The sequence below is a fragment of the Sprattus sprattus genome, assembly GCF_963457725.1.
Source record: "Sprattus sprattus genome assembly, chromosome: 4".
In the NCBI taxonomy this organism is placed as follows: domain Eukaryota; kingdom Metazoa; phylum Chordata; class Actinopteri; order Clupeiformes; family Clupeidae; genus Sprattus; species Sprattus sprattus.
In genome coordinates, this window is record NC_137923.1 from 22,098,401 (window position 1) to 22,124,468 (window position 26,068).

The 26,068-nt window shown below is 43.4% G+C and overlaps 1 protein-coding gene across 3 annotated transcripts; it reads right to left on the bottom strand.

Annotated features, from left to right (window-relative positions):
• Positions 1 to 57: 57 nt before the first annotated feature.
• On the bottom strand, positions 58 to 26,068 carry fam193a (family with sequence similarity 193 member A). 3 transcript variants are annotated; one of them, XM_080837755.1, is made up of 23 exons: positions 25,690 to 26,068; positions 23,098 to 23,157; positions 22,698 to 22,943; positions 21,562 to 21,737; positions 21,085 to 21,252; positions 20,623 to 20,860; positions 19,014 to 19,138; positions 18,654 to 18,801; positions 18,343 to 18,417; positions 18,164 to 18,241; positions 17,360 to 17,475; positions 16,875 to 17,117; positions 16,316 to 16,469; positions 15,770 to 15,922; positions 15,214 to 15,471; positions 14,455 to 14,668; positions 13,248 to 13,529; positions 12,701 to 12,974; positions 11,235 to 11,421; positions 7,797 to 8,030; positions 2,004 to 2,952; positions 1,748 to 1,829; positions 58 to 1,112 (listed from the first exon to the last, which is right to left on the bottom strand). In XM_080837755.1, the coding sequence occupies exons 1-23, from the start codon at positions 25,921 to 25,923 to the stop codon at positions 1,019 to 1,021; spliced, it is 4,788 nt and encodes a 1,595-aa protein (XP_080693881.1). In that variant the 5' UTR covers positions 25,924 to 26,068; the 3' UTR covers positions 58 to 1,018. The 3 variants fall into 3 exon arrangements, with proteins under 3 accessions (XP_080693881.1, XP_080693880.1, XP_080693882.1); XM_080837754.1 differs by having other exon boundaries at positions 7,746 to 8,030; XM_080837756.1 differs by lacking the exon at positions 25,690 to 26,068 and adding an exon at positions 24,083 to 24,128 and having other exon boundaries at positions 7,746 to 8,030.

The window sequence follows — 26,068 nt, forward strand, 5'->3', positions numbered from 1 at the left end:
TGGTTTCCAGTTACCACGGGAACATCTAGGATTGCAAAACTGCAGGGAAGGGGGAGGTTGTGAAACCTTCCCTCAGTAACAAGGAGCAGCAATAAAATAAACATCAACACACAGACACATATCCTGCCATTCTACTGTATTCCATCTTTCAAAAAAGAAAGACAAGATTTTAATATTACTTAACAATATGTTAAAAAGTAGGCAGTCTGGCCTCAGTGTTAATACAATAGACACTCTATAACAGATTGATAGTGTGAGTATTGTTTTTTTCATCAATTTGATTCTGAAAGTATTTCAATACAAGCTGGCTACAAGTCAAAAGAAAGAAAAGAACAAAAAAAAAGATTAAAAAAATTAAATAACTTGGACACTTTCCTTAATGGCTGTTACGTGGAACTGAGAACCGATAAGAACCTTATCAAGTATAAGCCTTTCTTTGTACATAGTGAGACTGGGTAAATGGGACAGTGGGGAACCTGAAAAGGCCCAATCCCTTGTCAGCCATTCTTTTTTTTTTTTAAACTGCGGTTCTGGGTGCAAGTGCGATAGAAGCCACAGCAATAGTGAACAAAAGGCTTTTTTAATCATATGTATTTGTTGTGTAGTTGGTTTGCTGTCTTCTTTTAAGGAGGCCTTTTTCCAAACATATATTAAGCATTTTGGACAACTTGGTAAAGCCAAAAGAAAACATAGAACATGGCTTCAGTCAATGTGAAATACCCCACTCACAGACTAAAAGCACACAAGCAAGAAAAAAAAAGAAAAAAAAAAACAGGTTGAGTAGTCGATTTTGTTGTCTTTTCCCCTCCCCAAAGTACTGCGAGAACATCAGCCCATATGGGTTCTTAGTATGAACCACACAGCAACAAGGACAAGGCAAGGCAGCGTGGGATATGTAGTTCAGAGGAGCGGGTGGTTGGAGCGTAGCAGCAGTGGGGTCAGCAGTCAGCCTGGAGCGTGGTGGAGGAGGGGAAACTGATTGAGTTCCTGCTAAAGTCTTTTCAAGTGTTGTCCCCCCTCAGTGTGCAGCGAAGGTGGCCTTTTTCAAGCTAAAGTTGGACCAGTTAATGGATAGTCGTTGCCTCGTCTGTCTAGCAGAGTCCAAGCAGAACCTGAGAAAGGAGACACAGAATAACTGAGTTCTTTCAGAGGAACAACACCAGTGTTAGATAGTACGACCTAAACCCCAGCCCCCTAACCTCAAGCCTCATCTACCCATGCCACATGTCACGACAGCGTAACACCCCCTCACTTGAGCTGCAATTCAAAAGCATTGATGGAGCATTCGAAATCCACCCCTTTCTGTAGAACATCTTCGCTCCTTGTTGATGTTGATGAATGAATGACCTTAACTTTTCTCTTGATAATTTTTTTGGGGGTAATTTATCAATTCTCCCATTCATTCTCATCATTCTATTGACAGGTTATTGTATTAGCGTGTATTTGCTGCATAATTCATTATTTTTACATCACCACCTCCTTGCATACCCCTTTACACCTCTCTATCACCAACAAATTGAGAACACTGAGAACTATAATCCAACTAGATTCATTGCTGGGTTGCATGAGCTGAGCTCATATAAGTAACTGATGAGTTACTGTTAATGCCACAACACACACCTGATGGCCAGCGGCAAGTGTTGCCCTTTCCAGAACATACTTCATTCTCAAAAATGGAGGTTATGACTGAAAACGGTTTCATACTCATCTCATACCTTACCAGAAATGAAGAGATTTACATGCCTACCTTTTGAAATATTCCACTTCCCGTTCAGTCTCGTCCATCTCTACAGTCTCAAGATCGATATCTTTGGGCAGAAACACGTCATCTGAAACAAGAACACTCTCTTTTAGGTGCGGGATCAAAAGACAAAAGGATCACATGCACAGAAAGAAACTGTCGCAAAACCTCAGCAATGCAAAGTTGGTACAGACTGGCACAAACCTAGGAGGTTGGTACACACTGGCACAAACCTATGGAGTTGGTACAAACTGGCACAAACCTATGGAGTTGGTAACCTTCTCCGTCTTCTTCTTTTTGTTCTTCTTGTTCTTGCCCTTTGGTTGAGGGGACTCGCTGGCAGGTGGTTTGCCATTCTGCATAGGAGGCTCTGATGATTGCACAGACACAGGCGAGGTCCTATCCTCCTTTCCTGAGATCGTCTGCTTCTTCCCGGGCGTCCCATTGCTCCTCTCCTCCCTCCTCTCCTCGGTGGCAAACTCTTCCCTGGTGGGGGGCTTTGTTTTGGAGTCCGCTTGCTTGAGCGTGCATTCCTCTACCTTGGAAGCTACCTCCGAAGTTTTCAACACCTCGGCTGGCCTCTTCGTAGTTTCACCAAGGGGCCTGCTGTTGCTGGACAGAGATTTGGCTCTGGACTTGTTGCTGGGGGGCTCAGGATGAGGGGAGGTGCTGACAGCTGTTGCTGTTGTCGTTGCTGTCGAGGTTGCCATGATGACCGCGGCAAGACCGTTGTGATGATGCCCGGACATCTTGTCCTTCTCGCTTTTGGGGCTGTGTTGGCCGGGCAGCCTGACGTTGGGGGTAGTGCTTGCAAAGGGGTCGGGACGGAAGTCCTTGTGGCTCAGGCCAATGATGCCGTGCAACAGCGCCGTTTTTCCGTTCTTCATGTTCTTCTCCAAGACACTCTGTGCCGTCTCCTTGAGGGGCTGCGGGTTGTTCTGGAGCGGGGGTGGGAGAGGGGTAGGGGTCGTAGTGGCAGCGGTGGTGGTCTCGGCAGCCTTCTTGTCTTTCTTCTTCTTCTTGGTGGCACGCTGATGCTGCTGTTGCTGCTGCCGGAGCTCTTGGAGGCGCAACAGCTCCTGCTTAAGCGCCTCCTCCTCACGTCGCTGCTGCTCCTCCTCCTCCTCTCGCCGCTGCTGCTCCAGCAGGAGCTGCTGCTGCTCCTCCTCGCGCTCCTGGGCCTCCGCCTCCAGACGAGCCTTCTCCTCCAGCTGCAACAACAACAACCAACACCATAGCAGAGGAGGTTCAACCACACAAGTTTCATCCTGTACACCAGTGCCCAGGTTATTGGGGTGAAGGCCTGAACTAAGTTTCCAAAAAGCATCGTAAGCTTCAGTAGTTTGTAGAATCCCTCTTATAAATAATCTTTCAATTTCGGAGCATTGGTGGATTTACATGTGCTCCGGAGTAATCGTAGATGGCTAAGAGTTTCTTAAAAGGGACTTCTCACTGGGGACACCAACAGGACATACAAGGAAATACAACAATTCGTTATCAATGTTATTGCAACGTTTATTTCTTATTGTATTATATATTATATAATTATATAACTAATATTATATTATTATATGATATCCTAGGTGTCATATTTTAAATCAGATCTCGTTTTGAAACCCATATCAAAAATATAATTAAAAGATCTTTTTATCACTTAGCGGAACGGAGTCGAATATCAGCCAATGTCGAATATCGGCCGAATTCGGCGTTGACATGTTTACATTCACTCTCCTGATCAACTTCGGGCAACTATGGATAGAAACGTAAGCTCCCACAAAAATATGGCATTTAAGCTTTACTTGTGGACATTTTTTACTCTGTAGACCTAATTTAAGCTTGCGAAATAGTGATTTTTTTATAGTGCACTTTTGCGTGTACCTTATAGTGTGGAACACTCAGTGGCGCGACGGTCCGTGGATCTTCTGGCCAATCGATTTTCGTTTTAAAACCAGGAAATGGAAAACGGATAACGAGCCGTCTCCCGTCTCCGGAGTCGGAAAATGGGAAACGAGGAACGAACCTATTTCCCATTTCCGATTTCAAAACGTTTCGAACTTTTCTGTGGTTCGTGTGCGTGGTTATGAATGGAAATTCGGGTAAATAAAAACAGGGGCAATTTTCCATCACTGATTTTGCATTAATATGACCCGGGACTGGTTCTGTGACAAGGGCCTAGAAGCTCGTAGAGAGTCAGTTGATGGTGCATCTTTGGCGGACACATATTTCTGACATCCCGGTGCCTGTGGAGGTTGAAAACAAGGGCCTGGAAGCTTGTAGAGAGTCCGTGGATGGTGCTCTGTCCTCGGACACATATTTTTGACATCCCGGTGCCTGTGGAGGATGGAGACAGGGGTCTAGCAGCTCGGGGCCAGTCCGCTGATGGTGTACTATTCTCGGACACTTGTTGCTCACATCCTGGTGCCTGTGGAGGATGGAGACAGGGGTCTAGCAGCTCGGGGCCAGTCCGCTGATGGTGTACTATTCTCGGACACTTGTTGCTCACAACTTCATCAACGGTAGCCATGATTAACAGACACTGACAAAAGACATCAAGTTCCGGGTCATATTAATGCAAAATCAGTGATGGAAAATTGCCCCTGTTTTTATTTACCCGAATTTCCATTCATAACCACGCACACAAACCACAGAAAACGACCTGTTCCCCGTTTGGAAAATAAATGGGAAATGGGAAATAGGTTCGTTCCTCGTTTCCCATTTTCCGACTCAGAGACGGGAGACGGGAGACGGCTCGTTATCCGTTTTCCATTTCCTGGTTTTAAAACGAAAATCGATTGGCCAGAAGATCCACGGACCCGCGACATATATTTCGTTTGGTCTTTGAGTTGTACCGTCGGATTAGTTCTCTCAAAGATGAAGTTTAACTGTCATTTTAAACTGTCATATCAAATGCCAAAACAGATAGCATGACGTAATGTAAGTACGGATGCTCACAGAGATAAAATCCGATTACTCTGGTCGTTTAGACACATGTCAATATGAAAGTCACTAGTTGAGAAATTGGACGGAAGAAGTTCGCTGTCCGTAGTTGCGTTTACAGTTTAACTAAAACAAAGTTGATTTAGATAAAAATGTTGTATTTCCACTAACAATAGTACAATTACAATACCCTTATATTGATGTCTTAATTTTTAATACATAACATACATAATCATGCCATGTTTGTTGTGTGCACGTTAAACTGCACCTACAACTGAATCCCGTCAAAACAAGGCAACAAAATACCCAAATTAAACAAAAATAAAACTAGTGAGATTAACGTTTGCTTGTCAAAACATATTGTGACTAAGGCATTTGTACAGAAATTAAACCGGTTTATGTCAAAGCAAGAAGAAAAGCATGTTATTATCACGAATTCAACGGGTAAGTGGAACAAAGTGGACGTGCCCGATATTTCACCTATTTAAAAAACGTACTCGAAAACGTGTCACCGTAAACATTAACATATATATTTAGAAATATGGTTTCTTGCGGTGTTAAACGAGTCGTACAAGTTGAAAATGACAAAAATCTCTCTCGAAAACCGTTGGTTTGGGTGAGGTTATACCTAACATCAATCTATAAATAGACATATTATAGCGATTTCTTAGCAAAGCGGCCGATATTCGACATAGTTACATAAATATATCTATATATATATAGATATATTTATATTAGTGCTGTCAGTGTAATGCGTTTTTAACGGCGTAAACGCAAACCCATTTAAAAAATATTAAAGCCCCATTATGCAACAATTATACTTCAGGATTAGGGTTAGGATACGCAGTTTAACCTTAAAATAACAGCTTAAAAAAAATTGGGGCGCTACAATGACTTTTAATATGGAGTATCGCCACCGTGCCATGGTGATAGCAGGGTCCATAGGCATATAACTGCGTTCTCTAGTTTCGCCTGCGGCGTCCCGACGCTCTGACTTGTTAGTTATCTGCCGATCTAGTAAGTAGTTTATTTGCCGTCTTGGTTGGTCTTGTGTTGCACTTGCTTGATGATTGACTGTGTAAGGACAGTCGTTGAGTAACTAGCTATTGATCCGTTGTGCTGCTTTAAGCTATGGATTAACTGCACTATAGGCTGAGTCCTTGTTTACCTGAAATGTGCAGTGTGCACTTTATAATTTTATTTTGTACCGTCCTGTTTGGCAATGTTGTTTTTCAATAAAATAAAACATTTGCATAAAGCAAGCCACTTTTCAATGTTGATAAGAGCATTAAAATAAAATATAAAATTATGGAAAAAAGTATTGTAGGGACATTTAGAATAGATAAAAATGTGCGATTAATGGCGATTAATTTTGAGTTTACTATGACAAAAATGCGATTAATCGCGATTAAATATTTTAAGCGTTTGACAGCACTAATTTATATATATTATTGTTTGATTTGATTTGTATATTATAGTTTAGTATAGTTATAGTATAGTTTTCAGCAGGGCCTAGGCTTTCAAGTTGGTGTAGAAAGCAGAAGAGATCAGACAGAGAGTAAGAAAAAAGAAATCATAAAAGTTAATCGGAGTTTGAAAATATTAAATACAATTAAAAAAGTGCAAGAGTGGAGTAATATAGCTCAGACATAAAAGACTTGTGCTGCGTAGCCATAGGGCTATTTTTGTTTTCCATTTCTTTACTATCTTCCTCAACCTCGTCCTAATCCTCAAATTACTTCTTCAAGGATAGCCAAATGTGCTCCTGCTCGGGCAGGATGCCACTCCCTGTAAGGAGACGTCTTGCGACAAACAAATCGGAATATTGTGTAATATTATAGCTCTTTAGCATTATTTGTATGTGCTTGTGCGCGTGTATGCGTGTGCTTGCGTGTGTGATAGGCCTACTCAGTGATGGTTTATTCTTAAGCTTAATATGCAGATGTTTTATAAATTGAAGTAAAGTTAAACACATTTAGCATTTAGGTCCTATGAAGTTCAAAAGGTAGCTGTGACGTCACCTGATATCACCCAATGAAGTGATATTTCAGCACTTTTACATGGACAGCGCCATGTTAACAAACATTCGAAAAATCACTTTATAACACCAAGAAGATTCATCATTATTTGGAAACCTGGCCCAGGCATATATTTACATAGTGAATTGAATTGTTCCCAAGTAAATAGCCTAGGTAACACATTAAACATGCTTTAGTAGTTTGTGATACGGCACTAAAAAGAAAGAATTCCATTCTACATGGATCTTTTTCATCAACGCTAAGACGTGTTAAGAATGAGGGATGCTAAATTGTATTTCTGTACTCCCATCTGGGTTTGGGAAGTTTGATTTAAAATAACCATTCTATATTTAACCTCATGTTACCATGAATTCAACATTTGTTACAAGTTATACAAGAAGACACAATAACCTTCTATATAATGTTTATGGATACTCAATAACTTGCCTCTGGGCACACTAGAAGTCAATGTGCAATGTGTACACTGAATGTTTCCGGGTTAAACTTACACCCCTACACATGTCAAGCTGGTCTCACATCACTGCAGCCATCTCCCTTCTACCACTACACAGGCACTGTGCTGCTACCACTACTACCGTGCTGTGCTACATTACTATTGTTAGTGCATCATGTGCTTGTCACATTTAATCACCACCCCCTAAACTTCCTCCAAAGAACCTTTAACTGAAGAAACCAATTGCTCGTGTCCTATTTTGAGCCAGATGCAGACACAGAAGCATGATGTTAAGGCTATACCTATGTGTATTGTTATCCATGCATCACATATCTTTCCCCCTTCAGACAGACAACAATTAGACAGCTGAAGCACCTATTTATATCACACAGACAAATCTAACAGATCTCTCTCTCTCTCTCTTTCTGCAGTCTGATATACTCTTCCACTTATTGTTTTGCCAACAATGTAATGTTTACATTTGAAGAGTGGGAGTACCAAAATTTGAGCAACATGTCTTTTAAAAGAGTGTGGGCATATGGGGGGGGGCTGGCCTTTTTGTGTTTTGGAGCCTAGCATCTTTGAAATAGTTTACCGGGTTAAAAAGGACACCAGTGTGGGTGCAGAGTGTGCTGCAGTGGTCGACCTTTTTCTGCTTGTGTCGCGCACGCTTAGCCGCCTTGGAGCTGCTGGCCGGCTTGTTGTCGGCGCTGTTGATGAACTGCAGCAGGTCCTCCACTTTGCGGTGGTCCGCCACCACGTCCCGCTCCAGCACTAGCTCCTCCTTCTTGGGCAGCTGCTCCTCCTTGCGCTTGGTGAGCCGCAGGCGCAGCTTTTCCCGCATTTCTGCATAGTTCCTACTGGTGGGTGCCGCCGGGGGCTAGTCACCACACACACACACACACACACACACACACACACACACACACACACACACACACACACACACACACACACACACACACACACACACACACACACACACACACACACGACAGATCAAGAACATACTTAAGAAGGAGGTTGAAAAAAAGTGCTGTGAAATCTCATCCTGACTTACACTGTTTACTTATACAACAACTACTGTTATACAATGGAAATGAGTTTAGGTCTGTTCACTCCCAGTTACAATCAGGTAGTGTGTTATTTTACCAAACAGCAAATTACATTATTCTGTATGGAGTAAGGAAGCTGTCAGAATGTTCGTGTGTATAAAATAGATATGCGTGCATATTTTTTTAAGTTGAGCAGAAAATAAATATTTGTAAACTCTTACAAACACGAAATGCAACTTCACGATTACGATTTCTTCATTACGAATACGAATACGAATTCACAAATTACAAACACGAAATGCAACTTCACAGTTACGGTTCCTTCAGTACGAATGTACGAATTCACAAACGTGACTAAACTGTCAAAAATACGTCACCACTTCCACACGTCACCACAGACATTATTATTGAGCAGAGGATACATCGATCCCACAGACTGCGCATGCGTTCAAGTTCCCGACCAAAGCCAAGAGAAACCATAGTGGCTTAACAACACAATCGTGACCGGGGTGATAAAAACATGAAATTTGGCACACAGTTAGCTTTTACCCTATCAAATTATATTAGAAGGGGTGCCCAAGTGAAACTGCTCGTTTTTTCATTTTAAGGAGATTTTAAGTTTTGACCGATATCAGGATATGCGTTACCTGTGGTACGATTTTCAAAACTGATTTTTTTTTGCCTAGAAATGCTCACCAAATAAGTGTTATTCATGCATGTTTGTGTTTTCTAGTTTGTTTTTTATATGTATTGGTTTAAACAAAGTAGCAAAATTAAAATAAACAGACAAAAATACCATGCGCGAGCTCATCCTAGATTGCGGAACGACATCCTGGTACAATAACAACATAAATAGCCTTCACAGCATGTTTTTTTCGACATTGAGAACTGACTTATTTTCAAATAATCTATGTTTCCAGTGTATTTCGCTTACAGGCTACTCTACACCTCTCATGACTTCAAAATAACGTATTGATTAAGCATATAGGCCTATTCAGTGAAGCAGCAGCTTGGCTCCCCGCTCACGGTTCTATGCGAGAGCACCCCATCTGTCATCATGAAAGTAAAAAACAAATAACGATAAAAATTAAAATAAATATTAACATTTTTCAACTGATCTGTGCTATTAATGTATGTTCCGCACGATTACAATCATTTCGAGCATCTTAATTTTTCTGTTTAAACAGTGAGAGGCAGCGACGAGCTGTGCCTCATCTACAATTTTCAATGAATGAGCCTAATATGCAGCGAGATGCGTGAGAATAATTACTCATGCATCTTCAATTACTGAAAGAATTTACGTTTTGTTAGGCCTATATAGATGGAACCGGGAAGGCTGGCTTGATACCGGCATCATCGTGTTTGAAAGCACGTTATTAAAAGCGTGTGTCCCTGTCTTAATGCAATGAATGAAACTTAAGGTGATTAAACTAAGGTGATTTAAAATAATTCCGATTATTCTGCCGTTGGAACAGTGGCGGCTCGTCCATAAGGGCGATTGGGGCGACGCACTGCCTATGGGAAAAAAAAAATAATAATAATAAAAAAAAAAATCCTGATGTATAAATTCAATTGCACGACTAAATGTAAATGTAAATTTCATATATTTTTTCTGTCGGATTCTACCACTAGACCGTCTTATCTGCCTCTGTATGTCATTGTCGAATCAGGTAACAGTCATTCAGTCAGCCTAGAGTCAAGATTCAAATGGCCCCGCCCCTTCAGGGCGATCTTGGACGAAATGAAAATCGCCCCAGACCTCTCCCATTGACTCCCATGTTAAATGCGTTTTTTTCACAAAACAGAGCTCTCAATGCATTCTCTATGGCTTCCGAGAGGGCTCGCCCCTCCAAGTCTAGTCATAAGTAAGCGACGCAAAAGCCTATGGTAAAGCCAATGAGGACGTCACACAGCTTCGACAAAGGCATGTCAAGATGGCACCACTGATCTCAAAAAGATTCTGAGATCAGTGGATGGCACCTGTTCAACACAACAATTCCATCCGCTCTGTGACAGAAACTTCTTTTTAGTCAGCGTAATAATGAAGATAAATTGACCAAAAAAATAATTAGGACTTCCTAGACCAAAAGTATCCATTCAACAGTTTTCTACAAAGGGAGGGAAATTGGAACAAAAGAAAATCGCGGTCGTGACTTGGGCACCCCTTATAATATCATTTGGTAGGGTAAAAGCTAAATGTGTGCCAAATTTCATTCTTTTATCACCCCGGTCACGATCGCGTTGTTAAGCCACTACTATCAGTTTCTCTTGGCTTTGGTCGGGAACTTGAACGCATGCGCAGTCTGTGGGATCGATGTATCCTCTGCTCAATAATAATGTCTGTGGTGACTTGTGAAAGTGGTGACGTATTTTTGACAGTTTAGTCACGTTTGTGAATTCGTACATTCGTACTGAAGGAACCGTAACTGTGAAGTTGCATTTCGTGTTTGTAATTCGTGAATTTGTATTCGTGAAGTTGCATTTCGTGTTTGTAATTCGTGAATTCGTATTCGTGATGAAGAAATCGTAATCGTGAAGTTGCATTTCGTGTTTGTAAGAGTTTACAAATATTTATTTTCTGCTCAACTTAAAAAAATATGCACGCATATCTATTTTTTACACACGAACATTCTGACAGCTTCCTTACTCCATAATTCTGCAGCACTATTTCATTCTAGGCATCTAGAGTGCAATGTTTTTTGTGTCGATTTAGACTGTGAGATCAGCCTGAAGCTCCTTTAACACATATGCATTTCACAAAGGACAGTACACTGAGGCTTGCACAGTCATGTCCTGTCTGTGAACACAGAGGCAAGATATCTAACTACACAGACATAAACATTGCTTATCTTAATGCTTGCTTGCCAACTAACACTATTCCAATTTGCACTATCACGCCTCCTTCGTCATTTCCTAACTACCAACAGGCATGAAGTTATGCAATTTATTGAAGCCATTCAAAAATAATGATAAAGTACGTGTAGAATAATTACAATAACATTTTTAACTGCTGAGATAAGAGGCCTTACCCCTCCATGACCGAAGAATTCACAGTAGCAGCAGTCACAGTACTTTCCTTCTTTCTGATTGGTTGATGTGGAGGTGGAAGAGCTGTGTTCCGAGCAGCTGTCCTCGTCCTGGCTCTCCTCACCGTCGTAGGGCGGGTGATCGTACCCACCGTTGCCCTCGCAGCGATGCCCCTCACAGTCCGGGTCACTGCAAGGTCAGACAGGGGTCAAGTGACTTTAAAACGCTAGGCAGAAAACCTTCGCAGTTCCACACTGGCGAATGACAGGGTACACTGTTTGGGTTGAATGACCTTCTAATGACAAAAGGCTGTATTCTCCCATTCGCGCTCAAGTCCTTTTTTGAGCGCCTCCAGTTACACACATTTCAGTTACGCGTATGGTAAAAAGCAAGGGGGTTTCTATCAATCACATAAAACTAACAAGGAAGTAAATCAAACAATTCACTCATTTGTGGCACCAATTTATAAAAGGCGCAGTTAAGGTGATTTGTTCATGATTCATTGTTCATGTTCATGATTTAGAAACATCAGAATGCACGTTCCAATAGCCCAGCCTGAGATCGAGTTGTGTAACCTCTGATTCAAGTAATCAAATACCTTCCCATCCAACCTCTGAGACGAACTTGATGCAAGAACAGGCAGAACACTTATTATCTTTATGAGGACCGGCAGGGAATATGGAAGATTACTGTGGTTTGAAAGTTATTTATCCAGTCATCTGCACAAGAGTAGTGGATGATGGTGATCAATTTGAAATCGCTGGATGCACTGCAAGTCGTCCAGCTCCAGTACATCCAAACGAGGTTGGAAACCTCGTGGCCACCTTCCTTGCACTTGGCATCTCTTTTTACCGCTTTAATTGATATTGCAGCTTTTTACTGTCAATAAACTAATTATTTTCCGGGCTTGTTTGCAAGATCATGTAATAAAAACTTTGGGTTTCTTTTCTTTTCGGTTTCTCAGTGTTACCTTATGTTACTCTGTAGGCACAAAATGGAAACAAATCTGTAATATGATTTCAGCAGTTTAAAACCAGGATTTGACACAGGATTTTGCCGACTTCAAACACAATATGGTGTTTCACGTTGTGATGTTGTTTGACTTACTACAGCCATGAAGTCAAGGGCAGGATACAAGTAAATGTTTACATCACATTACATTTACTTAAACGCACAGGAGAATACTATCCTTTAATGCATAGGGAGGTGCTATTGCTAAACTGCTGAGTTACATGGTGTTAAATTATGTTTTGAGTCAACATCCTAAAAGTAGCTACAACTTATTCACAATGACAACAATGTTAGTTTGTTAAATCTACTCTCTTTAAGCATTGAAGACAGGCCATGAATAAATACCATAACTTAATAATTGTATTCGTATATCAATTATTGGTATTAATTTCCCCCCTATCTGAAAACAGTCTAATGATTTAAGCGGAGTCTGAAAAAGCAGGTCTCACTGACTAACCTGCAGATGCTTGGGGGAGCACTGATGGGACCGTCGCCAGGGACTGAGGGGGGCTCCGCTGCAGACCGGCACAGGCCATGGTGGGCCTCCATGAAGCCTGACGATGGAGATACAGTCTTTGGAAAGTGCTGTGAGCCCATGCTGGGCAGGTGCGTGGTGGGGGCCGGAGGAAGGGAAGCACTGTGGAGGGGTGGCAGCCCCGTGGGGCTGTTCCGCGGTGCGAGTGGGGTGGGGTGTCTGTGGTCCTCCTTTCCTATATTGTGAAAAACCTCACCTGGTGGTAGAAAGGAAGAAAGCACAAACGTAACACTGAAATTCATCCACCATCAGCATACCACCATCCGGTGATTGACATTACAGGAACAAATCTCAAAACACATGACATTGCAGACTATAGTGTTAATGATATTACTGTTCTACACAGTTCCTATTTAAATCAGTACAAAAGACTAACATCATTTAAGTTCAGGCTGAATAAAACAAAGCGAGCTGAGACATTGTGAGCCCTGGTCAATCCCCTGCCTGTCTCCATCACTCTCCTCTTTACCTAGGGAGGTGGGTCTCTTAGATGCAACTTCGAGGAAATTATTACTTGACTGGACAGTGGTGGCGGTGCAGGAGACTGAGGAGGTGGCCGAGGAGGTAGCCATCGGCACTTGCTTGGCCTCCAGGAAGGCATCTTGGAAATTGTAGAGACACTTCTTCTTCGCTCCGTTCTTCTTCTCCTTGCCCTCAGGGACGAAAGCGGGGGCGGGGGCAGCCATTGAGGTGGGCACGTTGCCCGGCGATGGAAGGGGGACGTCAGGTAGGGGGGGTGCCAGCATTTCACCTTCAACACACAGAGACGAAACGAATTAGAGAATGGAAATATACAATGAAATGCACCAAGATTACTTTCCTAATATCTTGTTAATATGTATGTTTATAACTAAAATCACAGAATTATTGTAGAATCAACACAAAGTATATTAAAATTTAAATTCTATTGTTTAATAGCATATTTTTTAACTTGAACACAGATTCTCTCCTGTGAACTACAGATATACATTAAAACCATCCGGGTCATCAAAATAGAAGACGTGGAAAAGCAGAGAAGAAGAGAGACAGACTTTTAGGGAGGGAGATACTTTGGAGGGAGCTAGCGACTAGGTCAGCCAGTTGGTAGTTAGTATTTGGTGTGCCGCTTGTTCGCTAATTGTAGGTTAAAGTTAACTTTGCAAGCTTGTGAATTCAACTAAGCTCCTTGTCAAGTATATGTTGGATTCCCCAGCAGATATTTTAACCACACTTATGCACTAAATAATAACCTTATGCACTAACTAATAACCAAGGCAGCTACCTTTATTGCATTACTTTTTAAACGCCTTTAATAGACAAAAATGTACATATGACTTACTTATCACTATTACAACATTAATGGGTCTACACCTTTCAGAAATGTGGTAAGCTATAATAGGGCACCTTCAACAAAAATAATACAAATTAAATCAAATTCCAATACAGTGGATATGTTTTTTACCAAGTGTGCTACTGTAATTATTTAAAGAATCAAAAACATTTTTGCAACTCTTCTTTTACAACTGTCAAGAGAAAGGTGTGGTTGCCATAGTCAAAATGGGAGCACAGGTGGAATATGACCTGCTTTCAGGCTCCAGGCTAGGCCTCTCAGTGTGCACACTCACTACATCTTCAGAAAAGTGTATTGTTTTGGCACTGTATAAATACATTAAATTGAATTGAACTGCTATTCTCACCGGAGAGCGGCTCAGGAAGCAACACAGGAGAGTTCCAGTTCTTCATCATGTGGGTGTCCCACAGGTTTTCAAACTTGAGGGAGTGGCAGGCCAGGGAGCCATTCCAGTCCCCGGCCCCACTGAAGCAGTTGGGGTAGATGTGATCGGGCAGAGTGGGGCTGAACACCTGCGGCTTCCCTCCTGTGTGGTTTGACGAAGAGGCAGGAGGCAGAGTCTGGATGGGGAGAAGGAAGGAGAGGAACTTGGTTAAGTTACATTAATGCCAAAAGGCACTAAAGATTTTCCAACTTAAATCTGTACATTTGAACTGAATCAAAAGCAAACAAGTGTAGAGCTTATATCAGAATGATGTAACCAGCGTCCATCTTTCAGCTACCAGCCCAGACAGCATTTTGAAGTCTCAAGGTCAAAACATCTCAAATTCTGGACAACTCTGGCAAAAACACTGCAACAGTTTCAAACAACTCTGAGCAGTTTAAATGTTGATGAGGTGTGACCCCTTGTGGCACACCAATGGCAGTGCAAAAAAAAAAAATGCCTGTAATACTAGCCTGCCTCACAGCATTTCTTAGTCTGCTGCACACCAAGCATCTTTTAATTAACTAAAATGGTCTTTATCTTGAATAATTCAGCTGTATGGCCTACAATGAATACTGCTGCTGCAGGAGCCAGAAAAGCCTGATCCAGGACCAGCTGAGGTATATGTCTGTGTTGTCATGCTTGATAACCTCAGCCGTGGTTTTTAAAGTGGGGCCTCACCTTGCTGTGTGTGAGGGGAGGGCTGGGGTAGAGGGTGGGGTGCAGCAGTGGCCGGGGCAGATGGGGCAGATTGTGTAAGGGCAGGTGGCCATGGATGTGGGGGTAGAGGTGGAGGCCGGGGTGGGGGGCTGTTTTCTCTGTGAAGAACTGCTGCTGCTGATTGGCATGTAGCCTGTTGTTGCCAGGCAACAGACTGGCGGAGTCCATGTTGCCCTGGTTGCACACGTGACACTCACAGGGGTGCTGGAACTGTTCCACCTTGTGTGGAGGAAAACAAATGTACAAATCAGTTTAATATTAAAGACATATTATATAACTAATCTAAACATATATGTAATTAAATCAAACTCAATTCAATTGTAATGTACAAGGACATCCAAGTTAGTTCATGACTCACATCCATGAAGAGAACATGAAGATAGAGAAGATAAAGTGCAAAAATAACACACTGACACTATTAGGGGAAAGTTTAAAAGATTGCCAGTGTAGCTTAACTGTGTATAAAGTCAATGGCTTTGGCAGAAGCATGAACTGCAAGACAGAGAGAGCAGTGCACCTGTGTGTGTGGATAGGATGGAGGCGGGCTGTCGCTCTTCCTTGGAGAGTGCTCCCCCTGCTGCCCTGGAGGCTCCCCTGCGCTCTCTCCCTCAGCCTCCTCCTCATCACCCTCAGAGGAGCTACTGCTGCTGCTGCTGCTCCCCCGCGGAGACTACAAGAGAGAAGGAGAGGAGACAGGCAGAGGGGGAGGGAGATGAGATGGACAGACGGGGAGAGAAAGAGTAGGAGGAAGAGCAAGGGAGAGACTGAAACACAACTGCATTCTGATAGTTTCAAGGTGGTTGAGTTTGGCAAGATAGACAAAAATTGCAAAAAATTGCAAATGGTAAAGTACCTCATTAAACTGCAGTGTCACTTTTGTTTATGGTATGCTGACCTTTATATCACAGAAGAAAAAAAACTAAGTGGATCCAGAGGGTGGAGTCCTGCTCGCTTACACTGAAAACCTGACATGTTTTATTATTTCATGCAAGTCTGTGTCATCTAGCCCTCACTCATTCGCCCTCTGTTTCACAGACAGACAGACAGACAGACACACACAAACCTCTTCTTTGAGCGCCATGTTCTCCCCTGCTCCGTTGAGGTCGCTGTGAATGCCATTCATGACTGCCACCACCGCGGGGTCGCTGTAAGGGCTCATCGAGTAGATGTCTGCAAACTTTGCCGACAGCTGAGGCACTTCATCATCGTCACTGCCACTGCGTCAGGGTACACAAGGACTGAGTCACTCATCACTTTGGGGTGTGGTTCACGGGGAACAGTAGACTTATTCAGTAAGAGCAACACAATAGCACATACAAACAGGCTTAGCTAGCTAACGTCACACATTGATGATAAATAGTCTTGGGGGGTTATCTGTCTGCACATGTCTCCATACACAAAGGTTCTAAGACCACAAAACAGCTTGTAATGCTTTTACGATCACACTGGTTTGATGATTTTGGCAATAAATCCATATATTTACCATGTAATATGTGCAATTGAAAGACATGTACACAACCACATACAGCAAAAGACATCAGTGTGTGTGTGTGTGTGTGTGTGTGTGTGTGAGAGAGCATACGTAGATAACAGTGTTGAACACCCCATGGTGGATCACTCACAAGGTGGCATGAGCGTCCTGAGGAAGTAGCAAGTGCGGGTGCTGCTGGATGGTGATGGGGGAGCTGGAGGCTGAACCGGAGCCAGAGCTACCGGACGACATGCTGGGGGGGTGCACCTGCGACAAGTAGTCCCTAGGGGGCTCCCCCTGCAAGGGCAGCTTCAAGTGCAGCTCCTCTGCCATTGGGGCATCCATGATGCCGCATGTCAGGATGTGAGAGAGGCTGCAGTCGTCACAGGTGCACCTGTAGAGAAAAACGATGCAGGGGAAATGGGTGATGGAGATAATTTCCAAGCACATGATTCAAACAAGGAATATATTAATACAAGAGATAGACAGAGAACGAGGCCAATAGAGACACACAAAAAGACAGAGAGAGGGAGAGAGAGAGAGAGAGAAATGTGAACGTTGATGCATTAGTGACCATTAGCACTGAGGCATGGCACTATAGTTAAATGGTGGGATGGTCTGAGAGTGTGAGCTTACCTTCTGCGGTAATTACAGTTTGGACAGTCTGGTAAACTCAGTCTGGAAGACAGCATCTGCTTAACTGTGTCTGTAAAATTAGTGTCTCCCGCAAAAGACTTCTTACTGTTTGCTACCTAGATTAAGAAAACGAAAAGGCGTACATTACATTTTCAAAACCCCAACACCAAACAGTGGGCAGGCTTTATCTGATTCATGACACCCCCTCTACTCGCCCAAAACAATCATGACAAATAACAGCAGCAGAAACCGTTGTTATCCTGCATTAGGTATTTCAAAATGAGTGTACAGCCAGCATAAACCACAGCCATTGCTAAGCTACATAAACCATAATTACAGCAACACCTAACATTATATAGTTAATGTCCATGACAATCAAGATTGTTTCCAAGGAATAGTGGTTGCTATGCAATAAAAAGCCATGACTTTAAAAAGCCCAACGAGAAACAAACTGTGTGAGCCTGTTGATAAATGAAAATGTAAAGGCGACTGAGAATTAAATGCTTTTTAAGAACTTAACGCTCAAGGTAAAGAAGAGTTCTGGACTCTGAAGATGACATGTGACGCGTCCAGTGGGTGTTACTCTAGAGGGGGAAAAAAGGCCTTGACAGGCACTATATGGCATTGGTGGGCGTTGGGTTTAACATGGCAATTTCTTTTTACGGCCATATTAAGAGAGCATTTCTACCACCATTTTTTACATAAGGATATGTATAAAATGATGACCGCTTGACTGCTTGATTCCTCAAAAATCACATGTAAAATAGCTGTATGCGTTCAGTCTCAATGCTTTCACGTTCATACCTGCTCCTCAATGAACTTTTTCTGTTTGAAGAACTCCCAGTCTTCCTTCAGCATGCGCTGCTTTGTTTTTAAGGACATCTGAGAAAAGATAATGTTATTAGAGGAGTCACACACATCTACTAGAGTTTTTGTGTGTGCAGAGGAGCCAGCAGGATTGTTGGTTTGAAGGACCAACTTACATTTTTGCTAATTAACGACTTGTGTGGTTCTGTCCGTTGATTTGTACCGTTCTGCCCTTCCACCTTTGAAAGTAACTAGTAAACAGAAAGCAGAAAACCCATTATGAACCAATGAAAATAGTCAAATCAGTTACACACTAAAACAAAACTGGACAAACATGCCAAGGAGAACCATTTCATTTTACATTCTTAAGGATCTGAACATTCCCTTCAGCACAAATGTACAGATCATTCTTCACTGCATGCTTCACTCTCATCACAAATGTAGGCCAGGGCAGGAGAGAGGCGTGGAGTGCACGCTCGTTGCCCACCTGCTCGTCGACATAGTTGTCGATTCTCTTCTCGCACTCCAGCCACTCCACAGCCACCAAGTTCATCTCCTGGTCCAGCTGCTGGTAGCTTTCCAGTAACTTACGGTACATGTCCTCACTGTAGGAGTCGTGTGAGGCTGTGCCCTGCCTGAAGGCATAGCAAACAATAAATAAAATATCAAATATCATGAAAAGCCCTCAAACCCCCCCCAAACAAATTGATATAAAAAAGACTGGAACAGCAAAAGTGACATCCTCTGTATAGCAGTTTGAATCCAGATGAGTGTGGAAGGGCCTAGTCTGCCTCAAATATGGCTGAAAAGGTATGAGCTGCCCCACCTAACTACAGAGAGCCCTCACCTGAGCTGTGCGACCAGGGCAGGTAAACTGTTGTGCAGGATGGGCTCACAGAACACCAGGTTCTCGAAAAGGTGCTTGTTGTGCAGCTCCCACGTCACCTGGAACTTCTGTAAGTGCTCGTTCTCCTGAGGAACAGAGGAACACACCAGATGGTCAAGGACCATTACTATGTTTGCTGCCTGCAATAACTAACTGCTGATAAAATAAGCAGTTGATTTGATTACCAGCAGTAGTATTTTAAGGTAGGTAGCAATGCTATTTAGATAAAAGTAAATGGTTTTGAAGGGGCAAAGAAAACTATAGGTTTATATAAAAAATAACAGTCACACAATGTAGCGATATTAATTCCATCACTGTGTGTTAAGTGAATCAGCTTGTGTGCGGAGAGACTTGCCCGCAAGAGCAAAACGAGTATACTTTGGAGATACAATGTCCACGTCCGCATTGCACGAAGACGCGCCTGTTGAACAATACATGCACCTTAAGGTCTCGGGTGTTCTATAGGCATAAAACCTCATTCCATATGAACCAATAAATGTCCATCTAATCAATAGGAGTGCTAATGGCCTTGAACCACGCATCTGCAGAAAGGGGACTGCTAACACCCCTCCTCATCCTAACACGAAGCCTTTTCACAAGGTCTTTTGGAGAAGACAATAAAACTATTTTCCAGAACTCTCCTCACTATTTGCATTATACACTATAAACCTACACATGCAAATATACATTTTGACACAATCAACATAGCGTTCCAATCACATTATACAGTACTGGTAAGAATACAGCATATAGCCTAAGAGCTCACAATAGCACACACAGCAAACTGAGAAAAAACACTCTATACTGACTGGCTATATAACAACTGCACCAAGAAAAGCACTGGTTATGAATATGTGGTGTATTACTATTCATTATAACACCACTAGAAAGTATGCCACGCTAAAAAGGTTAGCCTAAACAAAAGACAAATCTCCTATTGTGATGGTTAGAAATATATAAGCTGCTATGCTCATCAAGTCCCTCCTCAGATAGTGGTGGTTCATCAAGGTGTAGCTCCATATTACACTACGTCTCATAGTCCTTGGACTTTAAAAGCTTGGTGCAAAACAAACAAACCAAAAAAATAAACTTCCAGTTTTGTTTTCAGTGGACTTTCCCCTGCGTGGTCCATCTCCTCGCACAGGTAATGACGAAGTCTTTAGCATGTGAATAGAACAACTAATAAAGGGGTGAGTGTTTATGCCATCCAAACGGTGATGTGACAGAAATGTGCATACCTGAACCTTTCACTTATTTCAGGTACTTCAAACAATTTGTATGTGACCGTGTATAAATCAGAAGGAAAATCCTTGAGGTTTTAAGCAATGTTATTATCGCGCTGGTGTGATAATATGGTGCAAAGATTGGATTCCAGATTCCAGACAATATTGATCAAATTTTTCTTAGCATCAACAACAATGCCGCGGACCTCCGGGAGTTTCAAAAAAGCACTGAGTAACCTGTACGCCGAACATACCTAACCAGCGTGAGCAAGTTACCTGTGCGCCGAACATAACTAACCAGCGTGAGCAAGTAACCTGTGCGCCGAATATCTGAGAGGTAAACTAACCAGCGTGAGCAGGAAGCCGCTGATGGTGCGGGCGGCCTGGCAGAGGGCGCTGTACTCTTCCAGCAGCAAAGAGATGAACTGGTGGGCCTGCGGGGGGCCCTGGACCGCCACGGCCGCTGCCGCCGCCTTGGAGCCGGTGGACAAGTGCTTGAGGAGCCGCACCTTCATCTCCAGCACGTACTCGCGTGCCTGCTGCTCCAGACGCTGGTACAGTTGGTAAGGGTCCTTCTCACACAGCCTGAAATGCAGACACGGGAGATGGGCCAGGGGGGGTTAGAACACTCGCACTGTGTGTGTCGGTCCATAGTTGGAAAGGACTCTTTTGGAAGTGGAATCTCGTGCTACAGGATTCAAGAGCAATCTTGTACTCATCTTCACAGACTAGCATCACACTACTGTCTCCAAAAGTGTGCCCAATCAAAGCCAGCTGAAGCAGAATTGAATGTCTGTATCCCGACTTACCGGTCTACCAGCTCCTTCATGCTATCTTTGTCTCGGTCCAATGGCTGGTCTTGTTCGTCGGCCAGCGGTGTGCCGGTCTGGCGATAGATACACCGGACCAGGTACCGCACCTCTGACCAGTGATTCTGGAGCTGCTGGGACTCACGCTCTGACTCTGCAGTGATCTCTCTGGGCATACCCACAAACGAACAAACACACACAGCAGAAGGGAAAGTTATTTTTTGTCAGTTCTAGTCTCCTGGCTTTGCTGCCATCACTCAAGGGAAAACAGTGCATATGTACAACACACACACACAACACACAACACGCGCGCACACACACACGCACACACACACACACACACACGCACAGGCACACGCAAACGCACACGCACCCGCACACGCACCCGCACCCGCACACGCACACGCACACACAGGGATGTTATAGGAGGTTGTGCCTATCTTTCAGAGCAGGTCCAAAGGAGAAGGGGGGGCTCACCTCCTCTCGTTGCAGGCCTCACAGCTGCACACGGTGTCTGTTGTTAGGGGGGCGCTAAGGTCTGGGGCGGGGAGAGTGGGAGCGCTGCCCGTCCCTGTCAGTCGACTCCCCGCCCCTACAGGCTCCTGGGCGAGCCCGCCATTACCGACTGGCATCTGCAAGAGGAAGTCCTGGTTCTGAAGTGAAACAAAGTGGAACAATCACGCATGGAGATTAAAGTGAGCTGAACAGCATCATTTGAACTTCTCAATCCCGATCTACTTAAATACACAGATGATGTGGCTGGTGCAATCACAAGATGCATCACAACGCAATTTCTTTATGAGGCTTCATCATTAAAGTTAGGAAGGCTGAGCAGAAGCAGCAATTGGCAAGAAAAGAGCAACCTCAAAGTTGACCAGCGCCAATTTATCACCAGCAAAAACAGAAGGTACCCAAACTGACCTTTGACTGACTCCCCTCAATGGTGACAACTATTTTTGGAGAGTTACAGCAGTGAAGATATCACAGCAGATATTACAGGCCTCATGGCACTGGTAAGTCTTAAGGTAAGCATTGCTTTATTGACGATTTCAACAGTACCGATTCAGAATGCTAATTACACAAGCAAAGGGAGACAAGTCCACAAAAACACACAAGCTGTGGGGAATCTTATGACTTCTGTCAAAATTAAAACACTATACACAAGGCATCAGAGCGTACAATATTTGCAAAAAAGAACTTTGCTGTTGCATTTTAAAAGGGAATCCACCCACAGCTGTTTCATGTTTTAAGCTCTCCTGGGGTTAGGAGAAGAGCAAACAACTTCATTTCAGTGAGACACACCACAGCACTTAGTTATGGTAAAACCAACAGCTCAGCCTAACAACAGCTCGATTCACGGAACTCATACGGTAGTGAATCAAATATTATCCAGTTGGAGGTCATGATCTGACTATGCGCGCAGTCATCATAATTTTGCATACATTCTAAAAATGACTTAAATCTAGTGAAACTACTTCAAGTCACACAGGCCACCCCACCACTCAGACCAATATCACATAGCCCAATCAGAGAGAGAGAGAGAGAGAGAGAGAGAAAGAGACAGAGAACGACAGAGAGAGGAGAGAGAGAGATTAAGAGAGAGAGAGACGTACCACCAACGACTGTTCCATGGCAGCATGGCGTTCCTCCTTCTCCACCGTGCGTCTGCAGTCTGGGCACACCCAAAGGGGCAGCTGCAGGGCACTGGGCGCTTTGAGGGACTGTGAGGTCCCGTTCTGCCCCACCACTCCGGACTCCAGGAGGGCACTGTCCTTCCGTTCACTCCGGCACAACAGGCAGCGATCGCCAGTGGTGTAAGGGGCCCTCTGGTTCAGGCCGAAGGTGAACGGGGTCTGTGACTGAGGGAGAAGAGGGGATGGAGGAGGGAGAAGGAGCAGAGACAAACAGAGTATCTGATGTTCAAGCATGGCTCCTAACCAACAAAACAATTGCACAACTGCTGTGATAAATTCACTCAATCTGGAGGGCATGGGGCACCATCACATGCCTTACCTGAAGGACTCCTGAGAAGTCTGCATTCACAGAAAACTGAGGCGTGCCATTCATGGGAACCTGGGGGAAATATGAGCCCAAATGTCATCACACATACATCAGGACAGGCCACGTATATCACTAGTTAAAGCTTACTGAGGGCAAAGGAGTGTACAGGCCAGTGAGGAGAACGGTATACTCTAAGCGTTTTCACAATTGCCCACAATCTCAGCAGTGCTATTAAGCTACTTCGGGGGGTAAACAATATGTTTTTGTTTAATAAATGCTATGCTGCACAAAAGTCATAATGGCATGGCATTTTTAGCAGCCAGCTAGCGTTATTTGTACTTTGAACCCTGTAACCGAGACATAAAACCTGTTGAATTATGTCAGTCTTAGCCTAAATCCTGTAAAATGTTGAACCACCACTGTGCCAAGACTTAGTCGCCTAATAGCATGTGGCTAACAGGCCTACATATTATATATATATATATATAGTGTATATATGAACATATAGACCCATAGTTGAACATTTTCAGCTCCCTCCTGCCTTAAAATAACTGGATTATTAGATGGCATAACTGTTCAGCGCGAAAGGGAGTAATAAAGTTCTTGCAAGCAGGCTCAATTAAATCCACACTGTTACCTCAGTAACTAAAAATAAATACATTAAAAAACAGGAGGGGCTAATTCTTCCAAGCTTTAAATCTTACAGCAGTGAATAATGGCACAGCACTGGGTATCACTGTGTCTAACACAACACTGCAGGAAATATGCAAAGTCAGACATCTAAATAATTGGTGAAAAAATACACCAGTTGAATTTAAATGTGCTGCTACTGTGGCAGCTTAAGATGGCCAATACACAGCCTGGCTATGCAGTGTCTTGTGAATTACCTCAGGGACCTGCTAAACTAACTGCAGCTTGTCAAGCAAAGAAGGGCTATACTCATCCAAAGAATATTATAGATTTAAAAACTAAACGTTCACACTCCATGCTAACAAACCACATGTGCAACATTGTACTACCCCCACATCTTCCCAGTCTGCTCATCTGTGGAAACTGGCGAGCCTGAAGAGATGGCAGCCATGGAGCAGATACCAGATCAACAACCGCCACTTGTGAGCTATGGGGCAGCACACACACATTTCCACCGAGGGCAGTTGAAAGCCACGTATTTTTGAACATGAAGCAGCCCCTTCATGACCAATAAGAAAGACATCTTAACAATACTGATGCTTTCATGAACTTTATAACTGCATATATGGACAGAAATCAAAACGGTAAACAAAAATATGAAATTCTCTAATTAGCACAATACCAGTCCACCACTTTATGACGTTAAGTTCTGGGCAAGAGTTTTAGGGGCACTGTCCTAAGATCAGGGCCCTTTGTGAGACCTCAAAACAAACAAACAAACAAACAAAACAAACACTACTGCTGATCATAGACACCTAAATGCACACGTAGGATAAGTGTTGATAAGTGTAGGATGGTTATAGAATTAGTGTAGAGTATTTACATAATAGCCAAGATGAGGGGAAAAAAAGAAAAAGAACTTAAAGCCTAGCATTGCAGCAATGTTGATCCAATAAGTTGACCATAAAACCGGACACACACTGAGAATGCCCAGTGAACCAGCCTGGATGCAGGCCTACATCTTCGAACAGGCATTGGTCCTGTCACGTCAGGTATACAGCTCTTCCTAAACAAATCGTCTGACTACACACAGGGTGGGAAATGATTCATCTTTTACGTTACCAATCTTACAATACAACATCTAAACGTGGCCTTTTCAATCCACTGACTGTATGCAGCTTCGCGGGAACACTTCCTCTTAGGCAGCTCTTCGGACAGGTCATTGGGACAGGTGTCACTGGCGAATTCTGCGTTGCCATATCTAACGTGAAGCAATTTCTCATCTAACAAGCTTTCGAAATGGTGACACATGGACACAGTTAGGGTATCAAATGGCCAACCCAAAGAGTCGAGATCAGGTCAAATAAAGCTTGACTGAATAATTGTAATAGCCGATCTACCCGGCTTGCTATGGTAGCTAGCCAGCGACCTGCTATGGTGGCTAATGGCAATAAGATCAGCTAATGAACACTGACAGCAAAATCGATTGTCAGAGCCTCTCGATCTCACAATCTTCCTCTTTCTGTCAGCTATATCCTAGACTCAACTTAGATGGCACTGGAAGTCGACTTTCCTTTTCGATGCCCACCATCAAAAACCATACCATAGCTTCAAAACATACCACCATCCTGCCCACCTAACTTGGGCTGGTCTAGTCTGATAACTTGGCTAACGATTAGCTAGTTAGCTAATAAGCTATCATCTAATGAGGAGCTTAGACTCGGATCAAACGTAACAGGGATCACTTGTACATGACATTCGACATAATGGGATTTTGTTGTCAGGCCCCTCTACGCGTTGCATGGTGAACAATAGTTTTGATCACTGTTGGTGGGACTGGGACGAGCATCATATCTTACGTTACCGTTACCTAGCCAGCTAGCCTGATAAAGATTTCATGTAGGCCGCATAGTCCCCGATGTGCGCTCATGTAAACTTGATCGTTATACTCGTACAACTACATACAAGTCTCACCTCTCCATTTAGACCTGTGATTCCCCCAACATCACCGTTCCCAGTGCCTCCCGGTGTTAAAAAGCTCGTGACAGGGGCGGCTGGGGCTGTTGCTAGAGAAGTCCGGGCCGTGGTTGGGCTCCCGGCCTGAATATTACTAGCGATACTGCAGATAGTGCTGGTGCAGCTACTGCTGCCACCGCCCCGCTTGTTCTTCCTGCGTTTAGCTCCTCGTTTTGCGTCGGTTGGACTCATTTTTCCAGGGAAACAAGAGACAGCTCTCCGTCTACAAAATGTGGGGGTCTCGGGCTTGATGCCAGACTGCAGATCGGAGGATATAAATACAGGCGATCAATGTTTTGATGACAAAATAACAGCCTCCAAATATTACCAGACTGCT

Coding starts and splice junctions, on each gene's coding strand:
- fam193a (XM_080837754.1), bottom strand. CDS start 25,923: ATGAGTCCAACCGACGCAAAACGAGGAGCTAAACGCAGGAAGAACAAG. Junction 18,242..18,342: donor AGTCGTTAATTAGCAAAAAT/GTAAGTTGGTCC, acceptor ATCTTTTCTCAG/ATGTCCTTAAAAACAAAGCA. Junction 11,422..12,700: donor GCTCCCCCAAGCATCTGCAG/GTTAGTCAGTGA, acceptor CTGACCTTGCAG/TGACCCGGACTGTGAGGGGC.